Source organism: Talaromyces proteolyticus (assembly GCF_021365285.1).
Source record: "Talaromyces proteolyticus strain PMI_201 chromosome Unknown BGW36scaffold_14, whole genome shotgun sequence".
Lineage (NCBI taxonomy): Eukaryota > Fungi > Ascomycota > Eurotiomycetes > Eurotiales > Trichocomaceae > Talaromyces > Talaromyces proteolyticus.
Genome location: NW_025764290.1, coordinates 872,948 through 889,433, shown reverse-complemented (window position 1 = coordinate 889,433; position 16,486 = coordinate 872,948). Strand labels below are relative to the sequence as shown.

The 16,486-nt window shown below is 47.0% G+C and overlaps 6 protein-coding genes across 6 annotated transcripts; 4 read left to right on the top strand and 2 right to left on the bottom strand.

Annotated features, from left to right (window-relative positions):
• Window positions 1-5,021: 5,021 nt before the first annotated feature.
• Window positions 5,022-5,508, top strand: BGW36DRAFT_306934 (stress responsive A/B barrel domain protein; the record flags this gene model as incomplete). The annotated part of the gene is made up of 3 exons (XM_046212196.1): window positions 5,022-5,087; window positions 5,173-5,283; window positions 5,353-5,508. The coding sequence occupies 3 exons, from the start codon at window positions 5,022-5,024 to the stop codon at window positions 5,506-5,508; spliced, it is 333 nt and encodes a 110-aa protein (XP_046066398.1).
• Window positions 5,509-6,355: 847 nt separating this feature from the next.
• BGW36DRAFT_329631 (HSP20-like chaperone) lies at window positions 6,356-7,440 on the top strand. The gene has a single exon (XM_046212804.1). It carries the CDS (start codon window positions 6,552-6,554, stop codon window positions 7,317-7,319), a length of 768 nt encoding a protein of 255 aa, XP_046066397.1. The 5' UTR covers window positions 6,356-6,551; the 3' UTR covers window positions 7,320-7,440.
• Window positions 7,441-7,483: 43 nt separating this feature from the next.
• On the top strand, window positions 7,484-9,602 carry BGW36DRAFT_67264 (sterigmatocystin biosynthesis P450 monooxygenase). Its single transcript, XM_046222507.1, has 3 exons — window positions 7,484-7,769; window positions 7,827-8,357; window positions 8,408-9,602. The coding sequence occupies exons 1-3, from the start codon at window positions 7,704-7,706 to the stop codon at window positions 9,311-9,313; spliced, it is 1,503 nt and encodes a 500-aa protein (XP_046066396.1). The 5' UTR covers window positions 7,484-7,703; the 3' UTR covers window positions 9,314-9,602.
• On the bottom strand, window positions 9,517-11,048 carry BGW36DRAFT_307889 (salicylate hydroxylase; the record flags this gene model as incomplete). The annotated part of the gene is made up of 2 exons (XM_046212278.1): window positions 9,517-9,981; window positions 10,044-11,048. The coding sequence occupies 2 exons, from the start codon at window positions 11,046-11,048 to the stop codon at window positions 9,517-9,519; spliced, it is 1,470 nt and encodes a 489-aa protein (XP_046066395.1).
• A 1,355-nt stretch (window positions 11,049-12,403) lies between these two features.
• Window positions 12,404-13,806, top strand: BGW36DRAFT_307300 (putative mannosyltransferase; the record flags this gene model as incomplete). The annotated part of the gene is made up of 3 exons (XM_046212226.1): window positions 12,404-13,393; window positions 13,442-13,549; window positions 13,624-13,806. The coding sequence occupies 3 exons, from the start codon at window positions 12,404-12,406 to the stop codon at window positions 13,804-13,806; spliced, it is 1,281 nt and encodes a 426-aa protein (XP_046066394.1).
• Window positions 13,807-14,243: 437 nt separating this feature from the next.
• BGW36DRAFT_307032 (uncharacterized protein) lies at window positions 14,244-16,087 on the bottom strand (the record flags this gene model as incomplete). Its single annotated transcript, XM_046212203.1, has 2 exons — window positions 14,244-15,535; window positions 15,583-16,087. 2 exons carry the CDS (start codon window positions 16,085-16,087, stop codon window positions 14,244-14,246), a joined length of 1,797 nt encoding a protein of 598 aa, XP_046066393.1.
• Between the last annotated feature and the right edge of the window lie 399 nt (window positions 16,088-16,486).

Below are 16,486 nucleotides of genomic sequence, written 5' to 3'. Positions count from 1 at the left end.
CACTGCCAATATATCACAGCCTCCAGATATTCTATTTGCGAGAATTGCGTCTTGGTATTGAGAAACAAACGGCGCGTCCAACTGAACCGCATTACACTTCAAGGATTTCTTTCGACAAGGGACTATACACGCAGATGACACAGGTTTCAGGGAACCTCAAACTCAAGGCGTTGTTCTCAACTGTAAGTGTCTCCTGTATATCTGAGATGGTATCCCCACTTCAACACGGTAGGTAGATTTTTCGCTTTAAACTGTCTCGCTCACTGACACTCTTTGTGATAGGTCTATGAAAAGTTGAAAAAATAACTACGGTCATCGCACCCCAACGAAGCAACGTTATCGTCAATCTAAACCACTCCCCGAAGGCGCTAGCAATGCTCTCCGACCCGAACGTTCGGTGCCATGCCAACCATGCTCATGTAATCATGCTACCAATCATGGACTTAATGCATATGGACTTCAGGTTACTTGTCATCAAGATGGCTCATGATTCCCAGTCGAGGTGAACACGGTAGTGCAGTCTAGTGCATGTTGTCGAAACCCTAGCAGAATCGAGCCATCCGAGAAAGTGATGCACTAGGTGGTGGGAATCGAGACTACCTTTCAAGGTAGTCTCATTGCATCGACAATAAAAGCAGTATTCACCAAGACTGGAATCGATGTCACCATTCTGCCCCCAACTCTCAACATTAGTCGCCTCGAAGCGTTGACCCATTGTGTCAATCTTTTCCTTGCCACCAAGGATCTACGCTATGCTACGCAGATCGACTAACAACATGGAAGCACTATCGAAATGGACCTAAAATTCAACTACATCATCATCAACAAGTCTCAGGCCAAAAAGCGCAACCAAGACCTCGCCAAAGCCAAGGTAGAACATCGCGCTACCAGGGTTAGGGTTAGGTTTAGGGCATTTCTCACGATATACGCGTACGTGGTTGCAGTTTATCGCAAGAGAAAAAAAGGTATTACCTAGATGACCGTACCTAGAAAACCTGGCCAAATTATTCAAAGGCGGTGCAGCGTCTGTTAAATAAGGGTGCATAACGATGCGTTCCCTCAGGTTTTCCAAGAACTCAAAAGATACATTCCAAGGACCGCCCTCGCCTGCTCAAACACCACTAAATCATGAAAGTACCTAAGGATTCTCATCTCATCGTGAGTACATATGGTCGTCGAGGCGGTAGTTCACGCAAGGTAACTCCACACACAAAGACCTTTTTCAACTTCTGGGGTAATATCAGGTATGAGGATTAAATGCAAATCGCCCTGATAAATAGTTGCAGTTATTAATATTCCATTTCCAGAAACCAGGTGACTCGTGGTGAAATATTGCGCGTATCTTGATATTCACTGTGCCCGATAATTCAAGCCTTGCGAAATCATGGCACTCACCGCGTCTTACCTGATCAATTCGTCAGAGTCAAATATGCAGAACGCTTGTTCCAATGCTCATCTTCTTTGTCTGCCTTTTGGCATTCCAATGTTCCTGCAAGTTATTGAGGTCATTGAGGCCATTGGATGAATATGGAGGAAATCCAGTGTAGCTAAATCGGGGTCACTAACACCAGACTTCAATCCAGGAGCTACCGATCCCAATGGCCAGGGGCACGGTGAGGTCAGAAGCATTACAGGCAGGTAGCTTAATCACCATCGCGAATAGTCAAAGGGTACGCAAAATCCTAAAAGAAAGTCGCATAAGAACGGCTAGCTACGGACGATGGCGTCTCCGTTCCTACTATAGAAGGCCCATCATTATCATAGTCTGACGAACCAAGGAGTGTTTATTTCGAAATGGATTACTCCATCATTTGGGCAAACATGAGAAGCCCTTGGAAGGTGACATAACTGATGACCATACAATTTTGGATGCCATTCAAGCGACCGTAGTTGAGCGGGTTAGAGAGGAGGCCGACAATTCCTGATCTCAACAATTTCAAGATACTGCTCAAAGGGTCTCCAATGGTCGGATCAATGGTTCCATTAGTTGCGCATAATTATTGTCAATCCTACCGACACTCATGGCCCAAAGAATTCTGATCATTCATATGCTGTTGGCAATGAAAAAGCTCCATTCCCAGTATAGGTTTCACTAGAGAGGAATCTCACTAAAGACCCGTCGCCAGCATCCATAATATCAGCACTAGATGAAGAGCTACGCCACGCAAGACTCACCGTACTTTTCCTGACGGGACGCATTAGAACAGGAGGTTACATTGGCATTAACGCTCGACATAGCAACATTCGGGTTTTTAGTCCGTTCCCTTGGTAGCCGTGGTCTGATTGCGGTGGGCTGTAGGCATCCCATCGGAATCTCCGTTTCCTTCTCCTTTTCATCTCTCGTCCGCTAGTAGGACAGTTACAAATTTGCCATCCTACGAGCCAGATCATCTTTGCCATCAAGTATCTTTAGTTATCAAAGCATTCTAGGCATCCATTGAATCTCGGTCAGCTGCTATATGGCCTATTTGCTTTCTAGTCGCTCGCGGCCTCAAGGATATTGAGGCTATATCTTCTTCCCATGAGAGCAAGTCTCGCGAGAGCCCTTTGAATCTATCACTACGACTTTTCCAAAGGTTCTTTCAACTCGCCGACTTCCAATTAGGCCGAGCGAGCGTTTGGAAGAAAACAGATCTCCCCCTTGGTCACTGGATAGCTTCAAATCTATGGATCATCCTATATCATGATCTGTCACTTCTTTTAGTGACACCTACTAGAACCAAATGCCAAACAAAATGATTGGGAGGCCAGTCACTTTACTGCCGCTGCCCGTATGGACGATAGTCCCACTCACGATTTCGATCCCATTTTTGGGCCCCTATTGATAATTAAACAACCAATCCACTGTCAATCGAAGCCCTGACCACCTCCGCAACACCAATAGACTGGATCTCCTCGTGCGCATGGATAGCTTGTACCGACTCCAGAATCAAGTTCTCCGCGCCTGGATAGCTGAGGAAGAATACCCACCTCTTGCTCTGTTCGATTGCAACCATACAGGTCAGGTCTTTATTCAAGTCAGGGACCATCTACTAGCTAATGATCGCCTTTATCTTGTTGTGCCTCAGAAGATTATCTTTGCTTATGAGAAGAGTACATCACAATTTATGGTTTTGGTCTTGTGGGTGAATAGGGGACACCACTACTCTCGCCTTAATGTGGAATACCTCAACTGTGTATTCTGCTTTTCCTGCAGCCGTTGGGAACGCTTCAACAAACGCCTCGCCCTGACAACCAAGGAAGTCGACGAGATACGCCACCCACACGAAATGGTTTGTGCCAAAAGGCCCAAAGTACGGCCCAAAGTACATATCTTGATACCTCTTTCCGAGGCCCCGCTCTGCGACACATCAACCGGTATCAGGTTATGAGCTCAAAAAGTTACGTTTTTCGATGTGGCAATGCTGCATACGTCGATTCTCGCGAGGTGGCCCTTCCGAACGTCTTGACGTTCGAACACGCCACCTGGTTACCACACTATATTCCCAGAAAATACTTTGTTGGCTCCTTGAGAAACATCTTCACCCAAGTCGGATACAGAAGGTCAACATAAAACGGGTTAAGTACTGGTGTGCTATTGCCAGTTATATCAATGCCAACCGCATTGAAATCTTCTCACCAAATAGCCCAGCAAAGAAAGTGGCGTATGCGGATAATAGTAAACTACGTGAAATCGCGGTAGAACAGGTATCGAATGTGAAATGGGAGCCAATTAACGGAGAAGATTATGCCGAAGCCTAGAACAAATAGTTAGCGGGAAAAACGATAAGAAGGTATATCCAACCTAATTTTGTTTTCGGTCAGCCAGTTATAACCCCCTGCTTGGTCCCGATACGTGATCATCACAATACCCCAAAGCTTTCCCCGCCCAGGCACAAGGGCCGATGATCCTAACGAAGAAGGACAGACCAAATAGCCCAAATACACTGGTTCGTCGTATATATACAGCGTATGGTCAAAGATGATCATGTGCACGCGGACAGTGTGTACACCTACTAGTGCAATGTCGATGAACAAAATAAGCACTATCCACATTCAACCTTAAGTTATTCAAACTTTTTGATATTTGGCCACTCATTCACCTACAGCCACGAAAGCATCATGACTTTTCTTACACGGATGAGGCTGTAGAGCTTACGTCTGAGATTTCTTTTAGTTTATATGAGATTTCACGGGCTCCTAGATCTTGGATTGTAATGCCACACTACCATTTCAGGAAAGAGGTCGCGGAAAAGCGGTCACTAGCGTAGTGAGAGAACAGGATATTGCGCTACTTAGAAAAAAAAGCCGAATTGGCTACATGAGGCTTCGAGTATCGCTCGGGTTCCAGGCTAGAAAAATCCAGAACTACAACATATCTTGCTAGGAGGGCCAGAGGATATGAAAATAACTATGAAATAAATAAGGAAAAGCAAATACCAAGCTTAATTATTCCATTAAGAATAAATAAGCACTAAAATAAAATTAACCAATTATAATAAGTATTAATCCCTAGGCCTGATTCAAGCTACTATAGCAAGCTCTAAAAGTGAGTCTAAAAAGTAAGAACAAAGCTAATAAAGTTGGCAGAAGGAAACGTAATAGAAGAGAAGAGACATACTCACCTTATCAATCTCGCCATTACCTCAGTCGATCACTTGAAGAAGGCCTAGAGAAAGAATAAGGGGAGGCATTCATTGGTCTCATCAAACTTTTGGGGGCTCGTAGAGAAATATCGAAAGTCCAAAGTGATCCCATAAAATTGTGCAATGATTCTATAAGTTATAACCAAACGTAACTTAAGCCATGTTTTCACTAACGAATAGAGCTAAATTCACTGTGAATCCTCAAATTACCGTGTCAAGAAGTTTACTAGCGTATAAAAGATCCTGTTATTAAAGTCAAGGTTGCCCCGCCATAGATAGATCGACGGAACCCCCGCAGGGAGATCAATCATCGGCCCCATTCAAGTTATTAGTAGTAACCCAGAACTATTCGAATTCACAAACATACGCAAAATAATAGACTTACATCCGAATAATATGCCTGTCCTTCATGTAGTGATGCTCACGTTCAAGGACGATATACATCCCAAAGAAATCCAATCTGTATGTGGTGGTCTGATGCGGGGCATATCCATCCTGGCTCACGGCCCATTGTTAATAACTCTAATATTGTGTTCGTGGATTATAGACTATCACACGCATGCTCAACCTGAAGACTGAATGTCTGCATCCAGGAACCGCGAGACCGTATATTATTTCACTTCGAGGGGGTCGTGAGAATTCGATAGAGGGGCTACAGGTACTAATCTATCATGTATACATGTTCATGGCTGAATCACGACCTGACTGAACCCTGTGAATCGAACAGAACGGCCTAACGCACATTTTCGTCATGGAATTTCAAACCACCGAGGACAGGAATTACTATGTCAGAGCCGATCCGGCACACTTGTTATTCGCGCAGAGTATCGTGCCGGTTGTCGCTAAAACGCAGGTGGTTGATTTTGCGGCGGGGGTTTGGTGAGGTTGTTTCAAATGTCGATAATACTTGATGGAGTTTGTTGGTGTGTAATGGGGTTACCTCCTTCTATTTAGCTAAATCTAATAACATCACTAGCTCATCGCCTTCGGCAAACCTAGACATTAGATTGTTGATCCATGGTGATAGTAGCGGGTGACTAGTGATCATCATATTGTCCCTCCCACAAGCATTCCAGTTCATCACCCAGAAAGAGAATTAATTGATCGCATGGCCGAGTGGAAGATTCTTGTCCAATTTCTGCCATTCTGTAGAAATTCCATTTTAAAATTAGTCAGTGTAATAGGGTCGCTCATTTTCCTCAATTTCATCCAAAAATTTGAGCTTATTTTCTTGTATCATGTCCTCCAGGGACGAACATAACCTTTCTATCAGATTTTACAAGAACACCGGTTCGATACCACGCAGAATTTCGACATTCTAATAACGTGACTGAATTTAGAGTCTTTATTGGCCTCCTCCAACTTTGTGGTCAGATATCTCCAATCGAGGGCTCCATTTCAACCAGAGGCGGAGCAGCTTTTCGGCGCCAATGCCTATCTGCAACTTCAAAGCTCAGTGGTACTTCAAGATACCTGATATCTATGCAACTCAGGAGACCTAAAACCTCGTCCATCATTTCTACCGCCAACTTTGAGAACCCAGAATAAGACGAATGTCTGGTGTATTATCGCCGTTGAGCCTGTCTCATGTCGCCACCCGGCCACAATGCTCCCCGCCACCAGCTATCCAGAAACAGGGTTGATCATATGACCAGTTAAAGCTAGAAACTCTATTCAGCCGAATATATAATATTACTATGACATCAAACGAAAGTATTCGCGCGATGCCACTGGAATGGCCCGGGAGGCTCTAGCTGATTCTAGAAGGTACGGCGCGCTAGCCCGAAAAAGGTATATATACTCTGGTTCGATCATGCGATCTTCTCTTTCATCTCTCAACCTCACGTCAGGATAATAATTACTCCTTAATCACCTACTATAATAAATTCAAAGCAAAAACATCAAGTCCAACACTCAACCATCAAAATGATCTTCCGCGGTTGCGCTGCCCCAAAGGCCACTGCTTCCCGCCGTCTCTCATCCTCACAGCCATACCACATCACTCGGCGGACAATAACTCCACAGCGCTCAATCTCCATCGTCCCGCGATCCTTCTTTCCTCCTTCGCAATTCACCTCTTCTAGAGGTAGTCATGGCGGGGAGTTCTCGTCTCTATTCCGCCTCTTAGACGATTACACCGATCACATCACCCACCGCTTCAATGATTCCTTTTTCCAGGGTGAAAGGCCCAACCAAGTGACCGGGTTTGCGCCAAATTTTGATATCCGTGAGACCGATGACGCATACCACCTTGATGGTGATGTACCAGGAATAGAAAAAGATGGACTGCAGATTGAGTTCGTGGACGAGAAGACATTACAAATCAAAGGACGCACCGAGCGCAGCTTTTCTTCTGGAAATCCACCTGCAGAGTCTACAACAACTGTGACCGATGTCAATATGGGAGACGCTGCTGAAAACACTAATGAGCCAGCTGCAAAGACATCTGATACCACTGATGCAACCGAAACCACCAAGGCAGTCGCCCAGCCAGCCGAGTCCACGGAAGTCGAGAACAATAACGAGCGATACTGGGTGTCTGAGCGATCTGTGGGCGAATTCAGTCGCACTTTCAGCTTCCCTTCACCGATTGACCAAGATGCCGTTAAAGCGAGCTTGAAGAATGGTGTGCTGTCAATTACAGTGCCGAAGAAGGTGAATGAGGAAGCTGTGAGACGGATTACCATTGAGTAGTGTAATATTTTACGAATTTGATGTCTTCGCATTCTATGGAGTACTTCGTGGCATGGATTATTTAATTATTTTTGGCCTATATTAGTATCTTGCTAAAATTGAATAAAAGAAATTATAACAACATCATCTCTCATTTATTTAGTTTTATATGTAGACGCATTGAGCGTAAGTACAATCATCAGTCTATAGAGTATGATTTCTAGCAGCAAAAATAGAACTAACTCAGGCTTTCCCAAAATGGTACCGCTCTTGCCTGTTACCGTAATCGAAAGCACCGTGCTCCTCCTTCCTTAGTCACTTCTTTCATCCACCCCGCCATCCATCAATCTTCGCTGCTGACGTTATGGGAACATTGTAACAGACCATCCTGCCCTCATCGAAGCCATGGGCTGGGCGGCGTCTATTACCCTGGCAGTCACATCTGCGATCATATACATTTGGATTGTCCAGGTACTAAAGCACCATGAAAGTTTAAATGATAATCAAACTAACCATTATCAACAACAGTTCCTGTACAACGGACTCACTTCATCCCTCCGCCGAGTCCCAGGACCCTGGTACACCAAATTCACCCGCCTTCCTCTTAAACTCACCATTATCACTGGCGAGCGCGTCAACTACGTTCACCAACTACACCTTAAATATGGCCCAGTCGTCCGCATTTCTCCCGACGAAGTCGCCGTCTCGTCCTATGCAGAGGTAAGGGAGATCCATCGCGCCGGCTCCCCATTTCTCAAGGGGGATTGGTACGAAAAGGTCAGTAATCCCATTAGTATTGGGGTCCTAGCCGAGAAGGATCCAAAGAAGCACGCTCAGAAACGGAAAATGTTTGCCCGTTCGTTCACAAAGATGGAGTTGCGCAGGAACTGGGAATTCGTTGTTAAGGAGAAAGCAAAACTTGCTGTTCAGCGGATTCGACAAGATCTGGAGTCGTCGAATGGGGTGGCGGATATGTACAAATGGTGGTACTTGTTTTCGACGGATACTGTTGCGCATTTGATGTTTGGAGAATCTTTCGAAATGCTTCAATTTGGCAAGGTAAGAGAAAATGTATATTATCCGATTTTCTTGTTCTAATTCGATCACAGAAAAATAAATACATTGAATTCCTCCAATCATCAATTACAGGGCTTGCTATCAATGTCGAGCTTCCGATCTTTGGCATGATTGCACCCTATATCCCTCTCTCAGCCTTTCAGACCATGTTCCGGGCAAACGATTACATTCTCGAGTATGGTCACAAAGCCGTGGAGAACGCCAAACGTGTGGGCAACTCCACGGCCATTTTCACAGAAATGATCAATGAATCTAAAAAACAGCACTCCAAAGTCACCGACGCCGACGTCTCCATCGAATCCGGGAATCTCATTGTCGCCGGGTCTGACAGTACCGCTATCACGTTGACGTATCTGATCTGGGCTATTCTCTCGCGTCCCACCCTCCAAAAGCAGATCGAGGATGAAGTTGCTCAACTCACAGATGGTTATGACGATATAACCGTCGAATACCTTCCCCTCCTCAACGCTGTCATGATGGAAAGCCTTCGTTTGTACAGCTCAACGCAGGGCGGTCTACCTCGCGTCGTACCAAAGTCCGGAGCTACTTTTCGTGGTTTCTTTATACCAGGGGGCACTACCGTGAGCACACAGAGCTACACTATCCACCGAGACCCTAGCCTATTCGTCGACCCCCTCGTCTTTGACCACACACGTTGGATGCATGCTCGATTCGGCGAGAAGGAGAATCCCCGCGCAGTAACAATGGAGGGGAGACTAATATTCGCTCCTTTCGGCATGGGCCCTCGCATTTGCATTGGGATGTATCTCGCCTGGATGGAATTGCGGATGGCAACGGTGGAATTTTTCCGGCAGTGCAGGGGTGCTCGTTTGGCGCCGAGTACTACGCCGGAGAGTATGCAGCCGCTGAACTTTTTCATCAACGTGCCTAAGGCTGGGAAGTGCGAGATTACGATGGAACGTCAGCCATTGTTTTAGGAAAATGAGTGATACAGCCTGCCATTTTGTATCAGCGTAGTCTTGCATGACAGTAGAAACGGAATTCGTATGCTAAAGTTGAGATCTAATCTAATCTAATAAACCAACTCCTGTAATGTAACGGACTCTAACTTTTGGTATTAATATGCATTAACATAATCACTTCCACGCCTGACTCCATCTTAGTCTTAGTAAGGCATTACTCATCTCATCGCCAACCCCGACATATCCATCAACCCAATCGGCATCATCTCGCTCCCCGACGATGCCGACGACCCTGCCTTCGAAAACGGCCTCAAGCTGGCCGGACTCGACCTCCCGGACGACTGCCCCGAACCCATCCCCGTCCCCAACCTCGTGATTGGCGACGGAATCTCAATTCTACTCGCATCCGCCTTGAACGCCGCCTGCCGCGACGCCTCTGTTTGTCGCAACTGCAACGGCACAAGACGCTCACGGACCCAAGACTCAAATGCCCCCGCATCTTTGTTGCGGCGCTTCCACAACTTACGGGATTCTTTGAATGCGTGCGTGACTTCGTCACGCCGCATGGATTCGTAGACTTCAAAGGCTTTAGTTAGCGGGTAGGCGATGTATTCAGCCAGAACACGCGAGAGCACGATGGCGTCGTCGATGGCGTATGCGGCGGATTCGTCACGGGGGAGCATCTAATTACTATCAGTTTCGCCATTTTTTTTGGACGGTTACTCTTTGAGGAAGGGGCCCTTACAGCGTGCGCCGCATCACCAAGTAGTATCGCTTTATCAGTATACCACCGCCCGCCGAGTGGCACTTGAAAGATCGGATACATCATCCAGTCAATGTCTGGCCGCGAAACGGTCTCTCTGATACACGGAATCGCCGAATCGCCGTATCTCATCCGTACTTCCCGCGCCAGTGATTCTCTAATGATCCTTTTTCTCTCCTCATTACTAACAACTACATAATCCCCCACCGCGTCCTCACGACACTCCAACATCACCGACACAAACATCTCTTGATGAAATTTATCGCAAAAGGTCATTAGCATCGTCCCCGATTTCGAGAAATTCAACGATGTCGCCCGGAAATGTGGCGAGGTTTGGAGACTAGCTGTGGGAATCGTGCTTTGCACGAGCGTGAATCCGCTGTATTCAGCTTCGTGACCGGGGTCGATGAAGTTGCGGCGTGTGGCGGAGTGCACGCCATCGCAGCCGAGAAGTAAATCGCCTGTGGCGCGCGATCCGTCGTCGAAATGGATTTCGACTTTGTCCTCGTCGTCTAGGGAGCTGACGTGCGAGAGTTTCTTGCCGTAGACGATTTTTATGTTTGGCCGCTTCTCGACTGCGGATATCATGGCGAGCGTTAGGTTGATTCGCGGGAGACGCGCGCCTTTGTATGTCTTTTGGCATTCTAATGGTCCTTTATCACTGTGTATGCCAACCCCGTTCTTCCCAGCAAAGTCAACCTGTCCAAGACTCTTGCCCGTCCGCGCCGAAAATACCTCGATGCCATCAACATCCGCGCCGGCCTCTGGTCCCAGGTGCGCGAGCTCATCCATTACGCCCAAATGATCAAGATAGCGAAGTGCAACGGGCGACAAGCCAATTGCTCCGCCGGACGTCGAAGGGATGAAGTGGCGTTCGAAAATGGTGATGCGGAGGTCTGGGACTGCGGAGGAGAGGTGGTGGGAGAGTGATAAAGCGGTCGAAAGGCCCGTTATGCCGGAGCCGATTATTATAATATCTCGCAGCATTTTGAATTCAGCTGTCAGCTCTTAGCTCGAGGATGAAAAGGTGGCTGTGGCGGGGCTGTCGATCATTGGGGAGGAAATGATAATTCGATATAAACAAAGTCAATTGTTGGATGTTGGTGTCGTCGTAGGGTCTGGAATACAAGTAGCGGAACGGCGAGTTGAGGGGCTTCTAAGGGCAAGGGAAGGATCATATAGCAGAAGAAATACAGGATATAATAATCAATTGATAAGAAGGATCTTCACAACTAAACTCTGAACAAAATACTGGCAGGGTTCGCGGTTGTCAAATCCGGCGAATTACTTTAGTTCCAGACGATGACACTCTCTGGTAGTGACGAACACGCCAGAAAAGTTTCCGGGATGGATGCACCTGGTTGGCCTGAGCTCCTGGAGAACGACAAATTTTCGAGGCTAAACGATAATTCAACGTTGAGAGGGCTTGTATTATACTTGTGAGTATCCCGTAGATCAAAAAAAGCGCAGAATCAGCCAATCGGAAGGCGCCGCGGATCCCGAGAAAACGCAGAGCTGTCGCCGAGGCACGCAACCTTTTGATGTTCTGATCCGCGGTGGAGACATTTTTTTCATTTTTCTTCCCCTTAAGATTAAAACTTATCATCGTTTGAATAAGTCCTGACGTCATACAGATGACTTATGGCACCTCGCTGCTAAGGCAAAAAGCCATCTAGTTCTAGTATTGATAACTGCTTCATAGTACATACCAATCAACAGTTCAGACGTATCCGGAATTCTGGCACGAAAGTAAAATAATGGATAAAAAAAAAGCTGTCATAAAATATGCAACGAAAATAACCAAAATAATCCTTACTAAGGAAGGTTTGCGCCATTTCTGATGATGGCTAAAGTTTGACAAAAGCTGTCAAGTAATGCGTTCACACCCGCTAGTCCTGTATCGGAATAGTGTAACCACTGTGACTCAAGCATCTATGAATGTTCCGGTCGATTTATACTGTCATGTCTTTTATGTTTTAATCGCTGGATAGAGTAAATCAAAGCCAAGATTGTAATTGATAAAATCATGATATGCAATGGATGCTACTGAATTGGCATCCCCTGGGAGACCTGATCAGCCGAGTCACGTGCGCCGGGCCAATCACCGAGCAAGAAATTTCGACAACATCGAACATTCACATTACCCACTGCATGATACTATTCAATGCAACAGAATTATTGTCTCCAGCAACAATTGAGACTCAAATGGACATCGGCTTCTCTATGACATGATTGACAACATTCAATTCTCACGTAATACAATCCGAATGCTCATGTCCTCATCCATCCACATGTAAACAACATCATCTACATGTAATGAACTACAGATAGAGAGCACCAGCATGCCTTCTCTATTCTCCTCTCCCGCCGTGATATTTTCACTCGCGGCCCTGCTGCGAGTCGGTCTTTTATTCTACGGCCTGTACCAGGACAACAACTCTCCCATGAAATACACCGATATCGACTACTTGGTCTTCACCGATGCATCCCGCTTCATGTCTCAGGGCCAATCGCCATATCTGCGCGACACATACCGCTACACGCCGCTACTTGCCTGGCTCTTACTCCCCACAACCTGGCAGCCCGCCTGGCTCTGGTTCTCGTTCGGCAAAGTCCTCTTCGCTGTCGCCGATCTCGTGGCTGGCTGGCTTCTGCTCCTCGTCCTGCGCACAGAATACCCTTCCATGACCGAACCCTCCCGCCTCAGGTATGCCAGCATCTGGCTCCTCAACCCCATGGTCGCTACCATCAGCACGCGCGGCAGCTCCGAGGGCCTGCTCGGCGTTCTCGTCATTGCGCTGCTATGGGCGGTACTGAATCGCCGCATCGTTCTCGCGGGCTTGTTACTTGGGTTTGGCGTGCATTTCAAAATCTACCCATTCATCTACGCCCCTAGCGTGATCTGGTCCTTATCCCCATCTCCCTCCCAACACAAATCCAATTCCAAACCCAAATCCCTCTTCACCATCCTCACAACCTTCCTCACCCCAGCCCGAATCACCCTCACAGCCGTCTCCCTCCTGACCTTCATCGCGCTAAATCTGTGGATGTACGCTGTATACGGCTACCCATTCCTGCAACACACCTATCTCCACCATCTAACCCGCATCGACCACCGCCACAACTTCTCGCCGTACAACACCCTCCTCTACCTCTCCTCTGCTGCTGAATCGCAGCAGGATGGATTGCATCTTGAATCCCTAGCCTTCATCCCGCAACTCGTCCTCTCAACTCTCGCCATCCCACTAATCCTAGCCAAACGGTCCCTACCAGGCGCCATGCTCGCGCAGACCTTTGCCTTTGTCGCATTTAACAAAGTCTGCACAAGCCAAGTAACCACCCCTTCCCCTTTAAAAAAACCATGCTAATACAGACCGTAGTACTTCCTCTGGTACCTCGTTTTTCTCCCCCTATATCTCCCATCATCATCATTCCTCAAATCCCCTATTCTCGGGATAACCGCGTTGGTATTGTGGGTTGTTTCGCAGGTACCTTCCTACCTCCCCCCAAACCCCCTCCCTGACCACAATGAAAAGCAGGCTAAAAAATATATAATGTATAGGTCCTCTGGCTCCATCAGGCCTTCCAGCTTGAGTTCCTCGGTATATCGACCTTTGTGCCTGGGCTGTGGGTGGCTACGCTGGTGTTTTATTTGGTGAATTGTTGGATTTTGGGGGTTATTATTGCTGATGTTGGCGGTAATTCTACCCACACGACGGAGTTATTGGGGAAGAAGAGGGAGTGATGGGTGAGAAATATTTAATTATACATTGTAGATGTATTGTAGGTAGTAATTAATTGGTTTCGGAGACAATTTTAATGTTCTCTGTAAGACCAATACATATAGTTATAAATCTTCTACATATGTATGCATAACATTCCATAACAACTTATATTACTATTGAATGCTACACTGTCCAGCAGAATCAATGTCTGAGAAATACAGAGTAGATTTCAATACAATGATGGATATTCTTCGTTGTAAGAAACCCCACAAATTGTTCCACCACGACGCCTCACTCCTCACGCTAGATCAATTACCATTGAAATGCATTGCACATATTCAACGTAAATAGAAGGCAAATAAAGCATAATAAAAGCGCCAGCCAGATGGGTATTATTCGCAGATGAAACACAGATAATGAAAGCATGGAAACAGAACAGCCACAAAGAAATTGTAGGCTATGACTTTGCCGCGTCGGACAGGATTTTGTAATTGTTGGCATTGATGCTCAATGGTCGCGTACGAGGATACACAGCACCGATTATTGTATTGTCAGGGCCGAATTGAGGATAAATACCATCAGACAGCTGCGCGAATTGACTTGATGGGCGCACTCGCGCCAGGGTTTCAATGATTTGGACATTCCACAGCCCTGTGCATTCGCTGTCGGACATTTGAAAGTATGGGTTGAGGAGAGCGCATGTGGAGTCGAGATCGATGAAGCGGATACGAATGTACGACAAGGCGAGATATGTGTCCAGTGAGCGGACCGCGCCTAAAACTAGTTTTCCAAACGACTGAATGAATTTCAGATTCGTAATCCCAGATGGTTCCTCCAGTAGCGGAAATGATGACTCGCTATTTGGCTCTTGGCAGCATGTCTTAACAACAAGATCGAGCGACTTGAGCCTGGCGTCTTGAGGCCGATGGGCAACAGCCGTTCGAGCGGCATTGAAAAGGCTCGCACACACGTTACCCGTGAAACTGAGATGTTCCAAACGCGGCGCGATGTCACCTAGTAGTCGGCAGAGATGGTGATGGTGGCTCGCCCGTTCACCATACCAATGTGACTGATCTTTGCTATGGAACCCTTCCAGACTGATGTTGAGGTGCACCACACTCGACGACAAATTTGACAGTGCCCTGTAGATCGTCTGATATCCTTCAACCTTTGGCTTTGCATACGCACAATGCCATTCTCGTAACGAAGGCAAGGCATCGGAAATTGTCACCCAATGCCGATAATCCCGCATTATATTCCAGGCACCGCGCATGACAAGCGTTCTGATGTTCGGGAGTTGGATAAGATGGTGTTGGCCTTGCAAACCCGATGGATCCTTGGCAAAATGCGTAATCAAGGGTGGTTTCTTACAATGGCCAGCTTCGAGAGTGAGAATTTGTGCTGCAGGAAAATTTGACCCTACATGCCAAAATATCTCTTCGAGACTAGCATTGTGACAGGCTACATGAAAGGCAAAATTGTTTGAACCGCGATGTCCATGGTCATGGTCTTCCCACCTAGCAACGGTAGCCTGCAAAACAGCATTTACCCCCGCCAGACCATTATCCTCATTCAAGTATCGGCGCGCCGGTAAATATTCACGAGGATATGTAGCCGTATTCTTCTGGGCACGATTTCCCCAAACAGGGACCCAGACTTCGATGTGACGAACGTGGGGTACAAGATGGGGATGGAGTACGAACCAACTTTCGCATTCGGCGAGTCCGTCCTTGGTGCCCTTGACTTTGACTAAATGGAGTTAACAACGGGTGAGCAAAATTTCACATGTTACTCACTGTGCCGATAGATTCGTTCCTGTACCAGATTCCTCCACAGCGGCGATATCAAGGTCAAATTGGAAAGGGCCTTTCTTCTAGGGTGCCGTAAGGCTTTGACCCAACTGCGAGAACCCGGCCCATGAGCGTTACTGTTGGCAGCAGACGCTCGCTCGCCAAACAAATGATCCAATATCGCCTCATGTATCTCGATAGGTAGGTTCTGGAACTGAACACTGTTTCGATTTACTTGATGTGAAACATCGGTTATGGTCTCGCAATCTTCCATTTCCACATCCGTTCTGGGATGATACTCAAACGACGCATTAAGCGAATGCATTGAATCGACATCATCATTATGGATTTCCTCGCTCGTGCATCGACTGGGCGTTTTATGGGTCGAGACGGTGGACAGGGGGAGGATCGATGAGTTTACCGAAATCGGCCGGGGGGAGGTAAGGTGGTAAGCATGGTTAGAGGAGTTGACATAGAGTCGTTGGAAGGAACGAAATGATAGATCTATCATAAACTAGCCAGGGACTGTGGATTGGGGGCTGCCTTGATCAATTCGCCAGCATGCACGATCTTTTCTGATGGATTGGCAGTGACAAATTTGCGCGATGGATGCCAAAGAGAGGGCCAGGCCCAGCCAGCGTAGCCCAACGCGGGGCTGCCGGTGGGCGAATGTTGTAATGTTCGTTGTAGGAATGACTTGTCACAGAGCGAAAATCGTTTGCATTAGGCGTCAAACGAAGATGGATGGCGCTGATGAATGACAATGCGGCGGGCGGAGTCGGGCTTGCCGATAAGTGCAATCGGTCTATCTAATCGACACGGTGGAGACTAGTAGCCAGAGAATCGTGGAGTAGAAAGCGCACGTCAGACTAGGTGCTACGGGATAGGGCCTGTATTGCAGCGAGACGAG